Source organism: Homalodisca vitripennis, chromosome 5, assembly GCF_021130785.1.
Source record: "Homalodisca vitripennis isolate AUS2020 chromosome 5, UT_GWSS_2.1, whole genome shotgun sequence".
Taxonomy (NCBI): domain Eukaryota; kingdom Metazoa; phylum Arthropoda; class Insecta; order Hemiptera; family Cicadellidae; genus Homalodisca; species Homalodisca vitripennis.
Window position 1 is genome coordinate 31,323,947 of NC_060211.1, and position 18,254 is coordinate 31,342,200.

At 32.9% G+C, this 18,254-nt stretch overlaps 1 protein-coding gene across 2 annotated transcripts in view; it reads left to right on the top strand.

Annotated features, from left to right (window-relative positions):
• LOC124361929 (gamma-tubulin complex component 5) overlaps positions 1–18,254 on the top strand; it is a 55,196-nt gene that overhangs the window by 31,114 nt on the left and 5,828 nt on the right. The window contains exons 10-18 of one of the 2 annotated variants that reach the window (XM_046815994.1): positions 975–1,201; positions 2,996–3,201; positions 4,294–4,504; positions 7,032–7,202; positions 10,026–10,146; positions 10,239–10,415; positions 12,260–12,339; positions 13,668–13,833; positions 16,174–16,283. In XM_046815994.1, coding sequence (XP_046671950.1) covers positions 975–1,201; positions 2,996–3,201; positions 4,294–4,504; positions 7,032–7,202; positions 10,026–10,146; positions 10,239–10,415; positions 12,260–12,339; positions 13,668–13,833; positions 16,174–16,238 — 1,424 coding nt within the window. In that variant the 3' untranslated portion in view covers positions 16,239–16,283. Of the gene's footprint in view, positions 1–974; positions 1,202–2,995; positions 3,202–4,293; positions 4,505–7,031; positions 7,203–10,025; positions 10,147–10,238; positions 10,416–12,259; positions 12,340–13,667; positions 13,834–16,173; positions 16,473–18,254 lie in introns of those variants that run through there. The other variant, XM_046815993.1, reaches the window with a different exon arrangement.

An 18,254-nucleotide genomic window follows, 5' to 3' on the forward strand; every position in this document is an offset into this window, starting at 1 on the left:
CAAATTTTATTAAAGCTCTATTAGCAAAAACATTATGGTGAAGTTTGTTTTCAAAAATATTTTATCGTTTCAGAATAGTGGGCTAAAACACAATAAAATCGTTGTTTTATATAAATCCTGGTATTTTCTACAAATTTAAAGGTAAAACAGTGAAACCAACAAATTTTTAATCTGTAGTAAATTTCTGTTTAAATGATTTGTCACATAAACACATTTACAAAATTTTCAATTTATCAACAAAAAAAACGCAGCAGACTCACAGGAATGTATGAAAATAAATATGGGAAATGCTAACTGCAAGAAAACTATTATTTACAAAAGTACCATCATTTGTTAGTTAGGTTATGTATTTAAAGGTTTTGAAAAAAAGTATGGCAGAACACGTTTATAGCAATTGGTAATTTGTGTACTGTCGATCAGCAGATAATTCATGGCACTGTGGATCCGTAGATTTGATTGTCGAGTCCCATCGATCGATTCTCAAATACGAATCTTTGTTGAAGATTCGATGGAGTAGAGATTCGACACATCAGTAGTTTAAATAAACATTGATTCACAAAAAACAGTTGTTTCGCCAGGACATGAACCCGGATCTCTCACTTGCCCACTAAATATGTTACCACTACGTGACAGAGCCCTCACTTTTTGTAACAAATGTGCTTAATACATCAACTGTGGCGGATGTACATTACTTAGCAATCCGGCTGTCCTAAAGTGGGTACATGTGTTTATGACATTTAAATTGTAGATGTCTTTAATATTTATATTAATATTGAAAACAATTTGTTAGTTCTTCTATTTTATTATTTATCAAATAAGTTTTGATTGTTACATTTGTATTGTTAGTGAAAATGGTAAAACATTTTTAATTTCAAATTGTTAATGTAAATAATGAAAAGGGTGTTACGTCTTGTGTTGACAAGATCTAAAAATGGATTAGAGTTTTATTGTTTTAAGTTTACTGTTTATTTCAGGTTGCCTTTTCAAGGAGTTCACTAAAAATGTGTATGATGAAATTAAAAGACTGAGTGAAAATATTGAAGTAGAACTATCAGTGAAGTCATTAGATGTTGTTGTGGAAACGAGTTGCTCTCACGAGGACAGTTCAAGTGGTGAAGAGACCAGTGAAGACTCTGCCAAGACTACAGATGTTGACTTGGATACGCAGACTGGTGACTTGCTCTTTGGCACTGACAGCAATGTAAGTACATATTTCACAAGATACACCTATAAATTACTTAGTAAGCAATAATTGACAATCCACGAATATTTATGGCTAGTATAAATTTGTGTTCATAAAAGTTACCAACAATTGTAAAATGTCTTACGAAAAGCAGTTTTCAAAAAGGTATTTGAATTAATGTACACTAAAACTTATATTTTGTGCACTTAGCCCTTCGAGAAGTGAATTGTACTAATTATTTGCTATGCTCGCACAATTAAATGTGGTTGCATTGACAATACACCAATTTGAATTACACTCTGTAATCTGCCAAATTTTATTGTACAATACAAGAATAGAATTGAATCCCCATCTCCAGAACCACTACAAAATCATTGAATGTCATGTAACTTTAATTACCAATGTTCTAGAGCACCGAAGTAAGAAAGTAAGAAGTTTCTTAGTGAGAAAATATGAAGTAACATGTTAATGCAAGATGTCAGGTTAAGTTGTTAAGTTGCTTTTGAACTTTTTAATGGAAGACTGTATAATTTAATGTGTAGAATGCCAAAATAAATTAAAGTTCTAGTTGTAGTACTATAAGACAGAATGATAGATCATGGTACTCATTGGAGATCTATGGTCATGGTACATAATAGGTGGAGAAGTTTTTGGTTTTTAATGATGAACAGAATTTTCTTGATTCAGACTACACATATGATTCTAAGACTCCCGTGGCAGCCTGTTGTTATTGCGCTAATAGTTAGTGCCACATACTTGGAAATATGTCATCACAGCAGAAAACAGGGTTACATCATACTCACCTCCTGCACTCATCATAATCTCCTCCTTCACATTCATCCTTCATTCATTTGTGTTGAAATAAATACTTGGACATGTTGATATTTCTGCATGGTTATAAATGGGTGATAATAATGAGCGATGAATGTGAATAAATTAAAAATTTATACTTCATTCTTGAAAACACTTATTTGACTCAGTACTGGATACCCTACAATAGATAAACACAAAAAATAACTGAAAATGGAGTCTTTAAAACAGATGACTCCACAAACTACTCATTAAATACTTCTAAATCTTATTATGAAATGAAATGTAATTTTTTATTAGCCCAGGAGAACATTTTACATTGTTATAAGGCTCGTCAAATAGATAAGAAACCTAAATACTAATATAAATTAATTTAATCTTACAATTATACTAAATTTTGAAAATAATTTTAAGTATGGCACATCATGGAGTCAATATGTATACTCTTAACAGGTTCCTGGTGAATCCGGCATAAAATCATCAAATGTATATATTTTATTTTCCAACAAAAATTCTTTAATGACTCTTTTAAAGAATTTAATTTTGGAATCTGCTTCCAATCTGCTATTGGTAATTTATTGAAAAAATATTGGATGTTATAAGAAAATGATATTTTAAACTGGGCAGTTTTGTGTATTGGGACTGGAATAGCATTAATGTTCTGTGTAAAATGATTATGTTGGAAATTGGTTTGCTTTGCACACTTTTGTAAGTTTGAATCAGGATTTTCATTATATATAAGCTCCTCACTGTCAAAATTCGAAGATCTTTAAAAATAATTATGAAATGGTTTTAGCTTGAGCGAAACTGTTTGTATTTACAAAATAACAATTTTAGTGAAAAAGAATCATTCAGTATTAAAAATTTCAAAATAAGTGATGCAGACTTCTTTGTTTAAGGAATTCTTCTTAGACTAACAGCGACAGACAATCTTTAGGAAGTTTGAAATATATAGTTGAGTAAAAATACTACTGAACTCACAATGTAGTGTTGTAATTGCAGGAGACACTGGTGAGTGAGAAGCAAGAAGAGAAAACAACCAAGAGTGACAAGGAAATACCCAATTACCTAGGACAGTTGAGCGAGCAGGCTATGTACGACCAGACTATGAGAGCACTGACAGACACCAACCCCTTGTTGACCAAGGCCCTGTATACGCAGCATGCACCAGACCATGATACTACTCCAACTGCTGAACCTGTGTTCGGGTAACTCACCTGATAAATCTTAGCATTACTGATTTTTGTCACGCACAAGTCACGAGCACGAGAAGCCAAGAGCACTATCACACGTCAGAAAACAGAAATTTATTGTCACGTAACATTTTATAATTGTAGTAGATAAGATCTACAGGTGATGAACAGGTAACTCGTCAATATAATTTAAAATATACTTAACCTTAAAAAAATTATAAACATAATTAATAAATCATTGATAAATAATCAATATTAATCACACAAACTGCGATCCATATGTATATATTCCCATTTCTCGAGTCTACGCACAGGCCATTAAGGCCCATGTAGGCTCTTTTCCCATATTATTTTTAATTATACAGAAATTATGTAGCAGATTAACTGAACCATAAATGCTGTTTTCACTAGGTATGTATGTATATGTGTATGTAAAGAAATAAATCCATATATTTAAATAAAGAAAGAAATAAAATGTATAAATATATATATATATATATATATATATAAACATTAAATTCTAATTGTACAGATACAGGTTATAATTTTATTCATATTGACATTAAATAAAGCTAGATGTACAGCTATTCTTATCCTAAAATAAAAATAATTTACAAAACATAAAACACATTTAAAAATAATGAATGATAAAATAAATACAGTGGAACTAATATATATACATTAAAAAGTTTTGAAATAGTTGGAGCGTAATTTATTCAGTGAAGGTTGCATCATTTAGAAAATCATTTTCTGAATAATATTCTTTCACGTCACTCCAGGACAGGTGAACATATTATTGATTTTCTAGTTAGTATCCCACTTTCGCCTGTGTTGACTTTTCGTGCTCATGACTTACATCTTGTGCAGTGACAACACCTGGGTTCATTGTCTCCTGTCTAGACTCTTAGAGTAGTTTTTGGATATATTTGACCCCTTTTCTTTCTCTTCTTTTTTCTTTTTTTTTTATAAACTAATTATACTCACACCTAACACAGAGGATAGATTTCAATCCTCAAAATGTTCCGTTATACATTTTGTAACATATAACAATGGCAAATGTCTGAAAACATATTATTCTTTCCAATAATTTGCAATGTTCTGTTACAGAACAAGCCTGGCTGGTCTGATGTCGGTGCATAGTGTTCTGGAGACTCAAATGGAGTTGGTCTCTTCTCGGCACAAAATAGCTTCCCGTTTGGTTACCGAGACATTACGACAGCAATACAGTCTCCAAGAACATTTCACAGTGCTACGCAGTGTGTTTTTCATGGAGTCTGGCAACCTTGCTCAGCGCTTCTACACCTACTTGTTCAAAGAGGTAACATAAACGGGTTATTTGAAGCTCTTTGGCTATAAGCAACATTTAGCTTAGTGAGTCCCTGAATACCTCGATATTCGTATGTAGTGCTTTCAAGGTATCGACAGTTCTTAATACAGCGGCACTTCCTACGCAATTAGTTAATCAAATCGTATTTATTTACATTTACTTAAAGTATAGTATTGCGTAAAAATACAATAAAACGAATACAATAAACAACCGTTAGAGCTTTAGTAAATGATTACATATCTTGTTATTTCTTCTATCTTCTTGTTGGAGTCCTCTAATTTAGAAATTTGTTCAGTGTGTAAAAGAATCTTTCAAGCAGCCACTGCGTCAATGATATCCTTAGGTTTCTCACTGATAGCTTCCTCAGACAAACGGTTGTAGAAGTTAGCACCTCGGTAGGAGGGCTTTTTCTTGAAAAAACAAAGGTGGTGTGTGTTTAGTGTGAAGTTGTGCCTGTCTCGTGTTGTAGTCGTGTTGATACCTCAGTCTGGCTTGGCCAGACATTACAGTGTAGAGGATAGTTTTAAGGATATAGAGTGATACATGCAATCATACGTAACAAGATAGCTTAGACTTAAGTCGATAAATAGATTGCATGAGAGTAGTAAACATGCATTTACTCCATTATTTATAATCCGTTCATAACAAATAATTTATTAACATTTTTGTTTTTTTACAAGCTATCTTTTATGTCTAGACAATGTTTTGTTGAATAGAATGTTTCTGTGTACTGACAAGAATGTAATTTCTGAATTTGCTTTAACATTAATGGCTTTCATAGCCATTTAAAAATTAATAATGGTTTTCTGTTTCAGCAGGAAGTTATATCCTAATAACACATGCAAATATCTAAAATTATACGAGGGGTATCCAAAAAGTAAGTTTCCCTGTTCTGTAAAAAGACGCGTACGTAACACAGCGTGCAGCTGTGGGCGGGGATATGTAGCGCGGTTCGGTTGGCAACAGGTGCGCCGGTCACTGGCCCATTGTCACGCTTCTCAGTCAGTTGCTGCCCAAACATCATGGAGACTCCACTGCGATCTGCCGCCAGTTGCGAAGTCCGTAGTGTTATTCGTTTCTTGACCGCCAAAAACGAAACTGCCGTTGAAATTCATCGTCAGTTGTGTCAAGTGTATGGTGAACATGTTATGTCCGTTCAGATGGTCCGTCGTTGGCGTGCAATGTTTTTGGAAGGAAGAGAAAATGTTCATGACGATGAGCGTAGTGGCCGACCGGCCAATTCTCGGCAACCTGACGTCATTAATGCTGTACGAGCAGTTATTGACAATGATAAGCGAGTGACTCTCGATGAAATTATGGATAAACTGCCGTCAAGTGTTGAAGTTAGCCGGTCATCTGTGCACAATATCATGACAGAAGATCTTCAGCTTGCAAAAGTGTGTGCAAGATGGGTGCCTCGCTTATTGAGCAATGCCCATAAACAACAACGAATGGCTGCTGCCCAGTCTTTCTTGCGATTGTTTGACGATGAAGATGAAAACCTTTTCAGTAGAATAGTCACTGGTGATGAAACATGGATTCACCACTCAACTCCAGAGACCAAACGCCAGAGTATGGTGTGGCAAAAAAAAGGAGAGGCGGCTCCTCAAAAAGCCAAAGTTTTTGAGTCGGTAGGAAAGGTAATGGCTACAGTTTTTTTGGGACTGCCGTGGAGTGTTATTGATTGACTATCTTCCTCGTGGCGAAACCATAAATGCAGAAAGGTATTGTGAAGTTCTCACCAGACTTCGGCGGGCAATACAGAATAAACGGCGCGGACTTTTGTCACGCACGGTTCTGCTTATTCAAGATAACGCCCGACCACACGCTGCTCGTGCAACAATGGAACTTTTGAGGAAATTTAAGTGGGATGTTTTTGGTCATCCTCCATACTCACCAGATCTTGCGCCTAGCGATTTTCATCTGTTTCCGGAGCTGAAAAGACACCTTGGCGGTCGGCGATTTGCCAACAGCGATGACCTTCAAAATGAGGTGGTTACTTGGCTTACAAATTAAGCGGGTGAATTTTGTGATGCTGGAATAAAAAAACTACTTCCTAGATACCAAGAGTGCTTAGAAAGGGATGGTAACTATGTAGAAAAATAAGGTATGATGTAAAAAGTTGAATAAATGTGTTTCAGTTATTTTTTGAGTCTTTTTAACTTTTTCATAATTAATGGAAACTTACTTTTTGGATACCCCTCGTAATACTGTAACTTGAACTCTTTCTTAGGTGTGATTAAAAAAATATAAATACAGATGCCAAACAAAGAACTTTTTTGTTGAATTTTCATATTTCTCCACGTTTTTGAACAGCCTGTATGTAGTATGATTAGGTTATTTTATAATTTACTACACTTACAAAAATGGATAAATATGAGATGACCTAGAAGATACAATAAAACACTGCCACCAAGAGAAAATTGACCAGTAGTTTCAGGGTTAACCACATCTTAGTTTAGAAAACAATTTAAAATTGTGTACATTATCTATTGTGTGATCAAATGTTATGTTATAGATAGAAGCAGGCACATGGAAGAACTCTCTAAGCCTAAGTGCACAGCTACAGGTGTGTGTTGAGGAATTCTATCCTGGGTTTGGAAATCATTTCTTGGTGCTCATCCAGAAAGGTGCTGAAAGGACAGATGATGTACATCGAGCCATACCTGCAATTTCACTGGCTTATAGGGTAAGGACAGTGTACAACTCGTGTTTTCTCTTGAGTGCAGATACATTATTTTTAAAGAGTTAAGAATATATGATTATTTCTATGAATAATCTATTGAGTATGTAGTGAACAGTATTATTTTAAGCTTTGAAAATAAAATTGTAGTCTGCTACGCTGATTGAATTAACTAAGGCTTTTGATTACATTTCACATGATTTGCTCTTGGAGAAACTTAAACGTTATTGAATTGAAGGTAATGGACTGAAATTTTGATCCTCTTATCTTACCAATAAACAACAAATGGTGGTTCAAGGCATTAACATTAACAAATCAGACTTTAAAACAGTTGAAATTGGAGTGCCTCAAAGCTCTGTGCTTTGCCCTTTCTTCTTGCTATAGCAATTAATGACTCTGCTAGCAATATTTTATGTAACTCTGTACTTTATGTTGATGATACAACTCTTGTAAATAGTAATAATGTTTATGAAAACCTCTTATCAGATCAATGCAGAACTCTAAGAATGACAATGTAGTGGTTTCAGGCTAATTCGTTAGTTAATGATGACTGAACAGAAAGTATTCGTTTTTCATTATTTAACTGTTTAGAACTCAATATCATGACATTGCCTTGTATTTACATTTTTTACAGCCTTGTTAAAGCAATAGAAAACCTAAATGAATAGAAAATAAGAGGTGATAAACATAATTAAAATACAAGAAATGCACATAGGCTTCAAATATCATTAATGAGATTAGAAAAAACAAGAAAGGGTAACTTTTTAAAGGAAAATATACTTTTTAATAGGTTGCTAGTAGAGGTTCAGGTGGTTAGTAATGATAGGTTTAAGTTTGCTGTTGGAGATTGGTTGAAAGAAAATGTATATTATTGTCTTAAAGAATTTAGCATTTGTGGTTGGTTATTTTAAAGTAGTACTTAATATTTTTATATAGTTTAACTTTTTATGCTTTTAAAATTTATAACTTTTTTAGATTTTATGATTAGCTGTTACTGTTGATATAATTTAATAATTTGTTCCCGTTGTTATATTTTTTAGTATATTATTGTGTTTATATTGTTATTTATTTGTTAGTTATTTTATTATACACATGAAAGTTTATTCATTATGATTTAGGCCTATAATCTATTAATATAAAGGTAGTATTAGTATGTAAAATAATAATATTAGTGATGAAATAAATTGCATAATATACTGTTATGTTTAAGATTCGTGAGAACCAAGAAATAAATTTCAATTGTCATTGTAGTGAACTGCCATCACACTTTTGTGCAATTTTTTTGGCCAAAATTCAGATAGAATACAGAATAAGATAAAAAAAGTTTGAATGTGGCTATGCTATTCAATATTTATATAAAGAAGTAACATAAAAGTAATAAGCAAATCAGTATTGGGTATTCTGTAGATAGCATTAAAAATCAAACAGATTCAATATACAGAAGTGCAGACATTTAAATATTTAGATATAAAATGTAATAACTGATGTGAGATTTTCATAATTATTTTATACACATTTTAGCAATTAATTATTTTAAAACTATATGATAACGGCTGCAATTCTTGTTAGAAGTAAAAAATATCTGTGTTGGCATAATTTTTAGTAATTTTATTTGGTGATTACAAAATCACTTGATCGTACATAGCAAATAAATAAGTAAAGTTATTAAGTATCCAACAAGGCCTTCTTGAACGGATATCATTGTCTGCCTGTGTGTGTCATAACTCTCGATAGAAAGGTCTAAGAGACTGGAAACTTGGTACATAGGTACCTCTTGGTCCGAGTAAAACCTCTATTAATTTACAGGCCAAAAGGCAGTGTGTTTATCTGTCCGTCTGCCTACCCAACTGTGCAGTCTTGATAGACAAGTTCTGATTCGTGAGATTTTAGAGAGACTTGAAACATGTTACATAGTTCCTCTTGATCCAAAGAAGAACTTTATCGATTTCAGAGTCACAAGTCCCTCGGTCTGTTCATCTGTGCGATAACTCTTGATAGACAAGTCCTAGAGACATGAAACGTGTTACATAGTTCCTCTTGATCCAAAGAAGAACTTTATCGATTTCAGAGTCACAAGTCCCTCGGTCTGTTCATCTGTGCGATAACTCTTGATAGACAAGTCCTAGAGACATGAAACGTGTGTAGGTTCCTCTTGGTCCATTGAAGGCTTTTATTTTAAGGTTAAAGAGGAGTCTGTCTTCCTATCTGTTTTATAACTTTTGATAGAAAAGTCCTGGAGACTTGGATATTGGTACTGTACATGGGTTCCTCTTGTTTGAAGGAAAAGCCCTATTGATTTTGTGGTCAAAAGATGAAAGGAGAGTCTGTCCATCTATGCATTAACTCTTTCTCTTCTGGAGTCCTTCGAAACTCCATTGTATTGGTGTATTGGTTTATAATTAGGAATGCTTTATTGATTTGTTTGATTAGAAATTAAAACCAATATTTTAGATGCGCATTCGTGACAACTGAGAAAGCAGTAATACATGCCACTGATATGTTTGGTTTGTTGGTCTGTAAGAGACGCAGAACTGACAAGCAGGTGGTCGTAGACAAAGGGCGCTCCCCTCTCCCTACCGAAGAGTGAAGGTTGTTTATAAATACTTCCTTGGCAACCATGATAAGCACAGAGCATGCACTGGGTATTTCAAAGGCCTTAACTCCCCAAGAGACATAATCCATAATATTGGATATAACTGTATTTGGCGTTTTTGTCAAAGTCTACCATTATAATTTATCTGATTTTGGCGTGGGAAGGGTTAAATTTGATTGCTATTTGTTATCTAAACATCAGTGTAATTGAATTGAGGCATTCATGTGTTTGTTAAGGTGGATTGGCCTGTAAGCACAATCATCTCACAAGATACCATAGACTGCTACAATAAGGTGTTCAGGTTTCTCTTGTACCTCAAGTATGCCTCCTCGACACTTGCCAGCCTACACTTCTCAGGTGAGTCTGTTTAAAGTTCTATTGCTAGTAGAGTTATATCTTCTTGTTTAAAGCACTACTTGCCTAGAACTCATTATTGTGGACATGTCCAGACCTGTCGACAAGCAGCAATGTATTGAGAACCAGACGCCTGCAGGTGCTAAAGTTGTGGATGTACCACAGCACCAACACCCTGCACTCATACTTCATGAGCCAGGTGCTCCACAGCTTCTCTGCACATCTAGAACAGAGTATCCTCCTTGCCGACTCCACTGATAACATCATTCAAGGTACGACTGGTCTTTCAATTTTTAAGTATTTAACCATCTCCCGGTCTAGTTACCGTCACATGCTTCTAGCCCTGCTAGGTGAATTAATTCGGCTGCTCTGCCTCGGAAGAACATTTTCACATTTCTGTTATTTAAAATCTCTATTTGAACAAAACTGTTACACATTATTCACTGTTATAAAGATTATTAAATTCTCTAAACGGTATTTGAAAAATTATTAAGCCTATGAGGTAAACTAAATACAAACAAAAATTTGTTTGTACAAGAAATGTTGCTTTGTCATAGAAAAATACAGATTGTTTGTCTTTTACGTATAACTGTGAAAAGAACATAACAATATTTCAGTAAAACAGTATTTGCTGAAAGTTATAAATAGTTTTAGTAATTCTGTAAGATAGCAGCACAAATTAGAAGAAATTATGATGAAACAAACAAGTCACTGTCAATGAGGAAATGAATAAAAAATTTCATACATTACTCCTAGATAGAATCTCTAGGCATAAAAACATTCAATTAACAACAACAATACTGTCAATAGATATTTCCATTATCAGTTCCAAAAGTAACAATACGATGGCAGCACAAGCAGAGAACAGCAATTGAACTTTAACATGAGACTTTCTGTCTGTGCAATTTGGGACGATTGTTTGAGAGAGGGTTAAATTTTCAACTTTTATACTCCATTACGGTTTTACTTATCATCATGAGATTGCAAAGTATTGTAATAAATTAAAACATAAGTAAGTATAAATTTTGGAAAAAATTGTTCACTAACAGCACATGTTTAAGTTAAACTCAATCATATATTAAAATGAGAGAATTAGTGGTTTAAAGTTACAAACTGTGTACAGACGTTAATATGTGTGTTCTATTTGTAATAAGTCGTAACTTTGAGAAAATATTCAAAACTAGTGCGTTTGAATTGGACGAGTCTATGATTTGTGAAATCTGATGTAAACTAAAGTGTTGATAACTTTTTAAAACACCCAAAGTATACATATATTGATAGTGTTGAGTATACTGGAATATGGAGACTGTGCTAAGCGTATATGACACACACTTAAACTACGTACACAACCACCTACTCAGGACTAAGTGGGCGGTTTAAAAGTGAACTACGTGTTAAAACATTTACAAAATGGTCAGTTAAATTTAACCAATACATCTAAACTTACTTCACTTACCCTCGTGAGGTTGATATCCTAACAATTCATATCTAGGCTTTCTACTCATGACAACCGACCTTTGGCGTATTAAATTAATGAGATGATCTACATACGACACATCCACACTTGAGCTTTGACGTATAGCATCAACGACTCGAGGCAAATAATAAAATAAACTCCGATATTTTAACTACATAATATGACACTATGAATGTGGGGTTGTTAACTTAATCTACATTCTGAACTATAACATACAGCAATCAGCAGTTGGGCTATTAAATAAACTCTAACGTCTGACCTTTAACATGTTAAGGCTAAAACCTTGGTTGATCAATGTTGTAAAATATGGTATACCTCAAATCAGATCAAGGTTGTAAATTTGACATGGAATTGTAGAGATTGAAATCGTATTGTGTTAGAAAAACTGAAAATTGAGCTGATGGTAAAATACAAGCTATAACCTGGATTCTGGTTACGATTTTTACTTGTACAATTATTTACATTACCTAACAAATGAAGATTATATTTAAGTTAAATCTGATTATAGGAAAATATAATAACATATTTGAAATATTCTATGAATTCTTACACTACTCATTATGAAGTTGGCTACTTTTCGCTAATAAAAGTGGTTAGTTTTAGCGAAAACATTAATTTGACAAATACTTGTTGTTTCAGCCCATGTGAAATTTCTGGGTGAAGTTAAAATCCACTGCCTTCAAGACAAGAAAACCCATGTGGAGACATACATAATGAAGGTAATATTGTCAGTACTATCATGTAGGTGGCGAACACATGTGATTAATAAAAACATACATTAACTTTGACAACTGCTGAGCTGTTACTATATTATGTTGTTTATATTTGAAATCCATTTTTTACCTATAAAAAAAAATTATTTTTCTTTCTGTATAACAACTGTGACTCAGTTTTTGTTTGATGTTACGTTTATTTATCTCCGCTTTCCATTTTGCAAAACATGTCATCAAGGAGAAATGCAGCGATGATCAAATTTGGTATGATACAACACAAACGTAAGTTTTGGTGCCGTGAAATGCAGAAAGAACAATTAATAATACAGCACAAACAACTTTAGCTCAATGCAGTACAAATATTTGTCTAACCAACAAATGCTCATTGCACTCACTTATACCTCGGATTTTAGTCTGAAAGAGTATGGCTCATTGTGCTCTATTAATGTCCGTTTCTCTGTTTTTTCCTTCATCTACCATGTCACAATGTCAAGCCAATTTCGGGTATGTTATGACTTCATATTCACAGTTTATTTATTGTTCATTGGATGCTTAACAATGTTAATCTTATCTCCGAGGCGGTATGTGGTTTGAATTAATCATTAACGTCACCCGCAGTACAAATTAGATAATACTTTTGCTGTTACTCTTTGCACAGTAATTTACTAATCAAGCAGTGTAAATTTTTAATCTGCTTTTATAAGTAACTTTAAAGTAGAACCTTCAGTTTTATAATTTGGATCAATCTGTACACCAAAATGATTTAAGAACGGGTTAAGTAAGAATTATTAATACTTGCAAGACTTTAAAACGTTTCAATCTTACTTACGATTCTCAACTTACTCGTATATAACTTTAATTTTTATTTAAAGTTTTTTTTGACGATGGAAGGATTGTGTTACTGATTTTTGTGTGTAACTAAGCAATGGCAAATATCCGGAAAAATCCTGTTTCCTTCAGTAATTTTTAAATATAAATAGCTCCATATGTTATTCAAATGGTTTAAAGTAAACTAAACTAATACAAACTTTCAATGAAAAAACTATTACTTAACTTCACTGTTGTGCTGTTTATTACCAATAATATTATAAACTTGTGATGACCAGTTTCACTATAAATTTACAAAGCAGAACTTCGTATATATTAAAACATTGAACACAGTCAAAGTTTTAACATTGTCAGAGTACAGAAAGAAACGAATTTGAATGGGGACATTTAACACAACAAAGATAGAATAAGCGTTTGGCTAATGTGTTATACCAAAGCATATTCATATTTAAAGATAGAACATATTCTTATTGTTGTTCTTATTGCGGACAATGTGTTCGTTTCAGTTGTTGAGGTTATGTTCTTCCCTGAGTGTACACTGGCGGAAGGAAGCTGATAACTCTCTTAGTGACTCTGACATCCAGACCCTGGAGGAACACTACCTGTCATCCTATCGTGGGCTGGTTCATTGTCTGGATGTGATCACAGCAGAGGGCGAGAAGGACAGCTTCTGTAAGTATCCTTCACTCAGTAAAATCTCAGAACGCAACTGGAGATGTAAAGTACACTTTTACACAAGATAAAATTGTTGTTGGTTTTGTAAGATTAATAACGTGCTGTAAACAGTATGATCAGTTGGGCCTATTTCTTTGTTTGATAAAATTTTAAAAAATTGTAAAAAATTTTTGATACAAAAATGTACTGATATATTATTTATTTTAAAAAGTGAGAACTTCTATTTCTTAATTACCTCCGGTTTCCTAATGAAGGATTTGTTCTAAAATTTAAAACATTTAGATTTTTTGTGACAAAATTATAGGGGATTTTGTTAAACTGAAATTTTGAATGCTTTGAAGTTTATACTATTTTAAGTTTTAATATTTTATAAGCATTACAATCAAGTAAACCCTTTTAAGGTTAATAAAAGTTACAAAGTGTGTTAAAAAATATCTGACCTTAGGCTGAAGTGAAGTACGTGCTGGCAGATAGGTGCAGTCAACTGTAGTATACAGTATATGTATAATCTGGTCACGTGACTTTGACATCGTTAAACCTCAAACCATGTACTGGGTACTCATCGCATTTTTATTTTTGCAGTATGTAGAACAGTGATATTGCTTAAAGTTTTGTCAGAAACTTGGCAATTCCTAAAATGAAATCATTCAAAAAATTCAACAGACTCTGAGAAAATGTATAAACGAATACAACATTTTCCAATATAATTTTTATTTTGTGCAAGGCCTTTCTGAATCAAAGATTCCATCATCAGGCACTTCACAAATATTGGAAAATGTTGTATTCGTTTATACTAATGATAGTACAATAAACCTTTTTTCCAATGCTCCAAGATTCCACATTCTGAGAAAATGTTTTAAATGTGACACTGGTTTAAAGATAGCCACACTTCAGTGGACAATGAATCTTGTTCTAGAAGACCAGCAACAAGTCAAAATGATTAAGTTATCGATGTATTGTTGTCCGCAAGTTATGTACAGAAGTAATCATTAGGAGAGGTTCAGTTCATTCAATTTTAACAGAAGATTTGGCCATGCGTACAGTTCTGCAAAATTTGTTTCTAAGAACTAGCCAGCAAAACAAAACCAATCGCTGTATGAAATCGCTAAGGAATTGTTAGAGTGTAGTCATAATGCACTAATTTTCTCAAAATGTTGTAACAGATGTTGAATCATGGATGTATGTGTAAGAACAAATTGTGGTCTCTCAATTGGTAACATGCAACATCACTCCATCTGAAAAAAGTACATCAAGATCAAAGCAAAATCAAAGATGTGCTGACTGTGTTTTTTTACTATAATGGAATTGTTCATCATGAGTATGTACCTGTGTGCCAAACTATCACCAAAAAGTACTACTTAGAAGCTTACATCATCTATAGTGTGGTCTAAATGTCCTGACTCAGATGTGGTCCTGATAAAGAACCACATTGTTGCCAGAAAACAAATTAAATGCAATTAATTAAGAAATTCATTTAGATGAACCAATAAACTGTTTCCACTCCTATCTTTGTTATCATCTTATTTTGTTACATTTCCATACAGAGATTGCCATGGCTTCACCTTTTCAGTGGTTGATGAGTAGACATATCGGTGCCATGAAGTCTGTTGTATCACCAGAACAAGAAATACTTTAAACGTTTGAATTTATATAATTTTTATTTTAAGTCTCATGTTTTATGTTCTAAATATTTTTTTCAATTATCACATCGAAAAATATACATTACACATAAGTATGTATAAGTGTGTATAATAATACTCAATCCAGTCATGATATGATTTAAGATGGCCGAATACTCTAATCAATTTTTAAGTTTAAAATAAAAGTTTTCTTTATGTACTTCTCAGATGTTCATGCCTTATTTGCTTGGGTTTTCTGGTATGTAAATATAATATAGCAAATTGTAAAAATATGTAAAATTATATGTTGTTACATGTAAAATATATATATATATATATATATATATATATATATATATATATATATATATACACATACATACATATAATGTTTGTTGTTGTTTATAAAGTTATTAATGTATAATGATACAATGTATTTGGAATTTTAATTTTGGATACGAATTTTCATCTCCACGTTTGTATTTTTAATTAATAGTTGTAGTATGTGTTTATGTGTTTTTCTTCTTAGATTTTCCTCTCAAATAGCTTCGGCTAGAGGGGATAAAAAATAACTGCCTTGTAAACAAATGGTTATTCTTGAATAAAAAGGTTTGAATTTGAAATAACATTACAAACAAACTGTTTATAATGTCTGGTACGGTAAATGATGTGTAATTATTTGAATTTATATGCTAACCACACTTTGTTTATATTTCAGTATGTGAACTATGGAGTGAAATATCCCATAGTGTTCCGGACCCATACTATGCTGAAAATATATGAACTACCATCCGTTATCAGTTGTGTTGAATTATGTAAATAAATTGTGTAAGTTATTATTATTAAATGCATTGCATATAATGTGTATTTTTTATATTAAGGCATGTTTCATTAATTTGTTTACTATGTTTGTTAGCTATATTAGCTTTATAAACACTTTAATATTTGTCACAAGTTGTTAATATTTGTTTTAATAAAATAGTAAAAATAAAAAAATTATTTTCATAAAATATAAAATGTTTTATATTTTTACAATATACCTTTTACAGATACTCACATATTTAGTCAGGGTCCCCACCCGACCGTGAAAAAAACCGTGAAACCGGGAATAAGCCGTGAATTTCGTTCACCGTGAAAAAAACCTTAAATAAGCCGTGAATTTTGTTTACATACCGTGAAAATCTCTACAACTTTTGAATAAATAAAATCAACACGGGTCGTCGTTCAGACGATCATATGGGAAAGTTGACCTTCGCTATTGCAAAGTAAAAAGTAGCACGCAATGTAGGGGATAGACCACGAAGTTTGACAGGTGCTTTGCTATCTGAGCGATTTTTACTGATAATATGGTTTATAAAACAAATGAGGAAAAGGAAGGGCCGGTGGGAGATGACGCTTCCGGCTCAAATCACGTGAGGCCTGTCTTTGTCTGTCGCCAGGTTCCGGGCCTTGGCTACGCTACGCGGCTGTAAACAAGGCATTCTCTGATTGAACGCGAGATTAATAACACAATTTAATTACTTGATAGATTGTCGTTTAATGTAAACACTTTTCGTATTGGAGTTTTATTGTATCAGATATAGTCTATTATTGTTTTCATAAAATAAAAAAAAGTATACAAATCCTTAATCTAATGTAAGGAATTTAAATTACATTTTAACTTAATTTCATTCTATTAAATCCCTTATTTTATTTAAATATTAATGAGGAAAAATGCTATTCAGTACGATAATCTATATCGTTGTGTGTAATGACTGTTAACACAATGTAATAATTATAAAAAAATTTTAATTTATGAGTGGACAATAAATTGAATTAATTTAGGGTCTTGCGTAAATAAAATAGTATAATAATGTGACGGAGCAGAACCTACACGACACATATCAATTAACGCAGCGAGACCATAACTTTATAGGCCTATATAACTGTTTTAATTATCAGTAAGGTCGTTTGAGAAAAACAATTTTATTTTTCATCTCTTTAGATATTAAACGGTAGTGATATGCGTTTTCCTTATCAATAATATTTTTTATGATTCCTAAGCTGCATGGATATTACGAGTGTACACGGTTTATAATCTTTTATGGTGAATGTGTGTTTAAATTGTATAATGTATTAGTAACATATTACAAATGAAACGTCATGTTAGAAAAACGTTAGAAAAAAAACCATTGCATTTTTTCTAACCAGGAAACAAACAAACGTCAAGTAACTTTGTAGTGTTAAGCTTTATTACTACAAAACTACAAATCGAGGAAGTCGTCCAAGTATAATTTTGTCGGGTTCCATACGACTACGTTAAACGCTATTAATCATTTCATGCAGATGAAAAATATATCGTACAAGGTTCATTTATTGTAATGTGGTGCAGCGATGTTATGGTAAAAATAACCTTTGTTGTCTACTGTCAATGAGAGTGGAAGGGGAGGGGTATATCGTTGTACTCCACTCCCCCATCCTCGGACAACAGCTGGTTTCATGTCTCAACATGAAAGATTTGTTTCCCCAGCTCGGCACTCCAATCTTATTCTTATTGTGTGAGAATTGATTATAAAGATTTTAAAGCTTTTCATTCAACTCATTCTGACACTTTCTCACGGAAATTCTTCTGTTGAAAGAGGCTTCTCTGTCAACAAAACAGTGTATAGTTGAAAAACTTGAAGGAGGAGAGTTTAGTCGCGTTGAGAAAAGTTTGTGACGGCATATCAGCAGCAGGAGGATTGGAGGCAATGGAAATCACTAATGAATTAGTTCATGCTGCCAAAAATTCCCACGCCCACTACTCGGAGCACTTGGCAA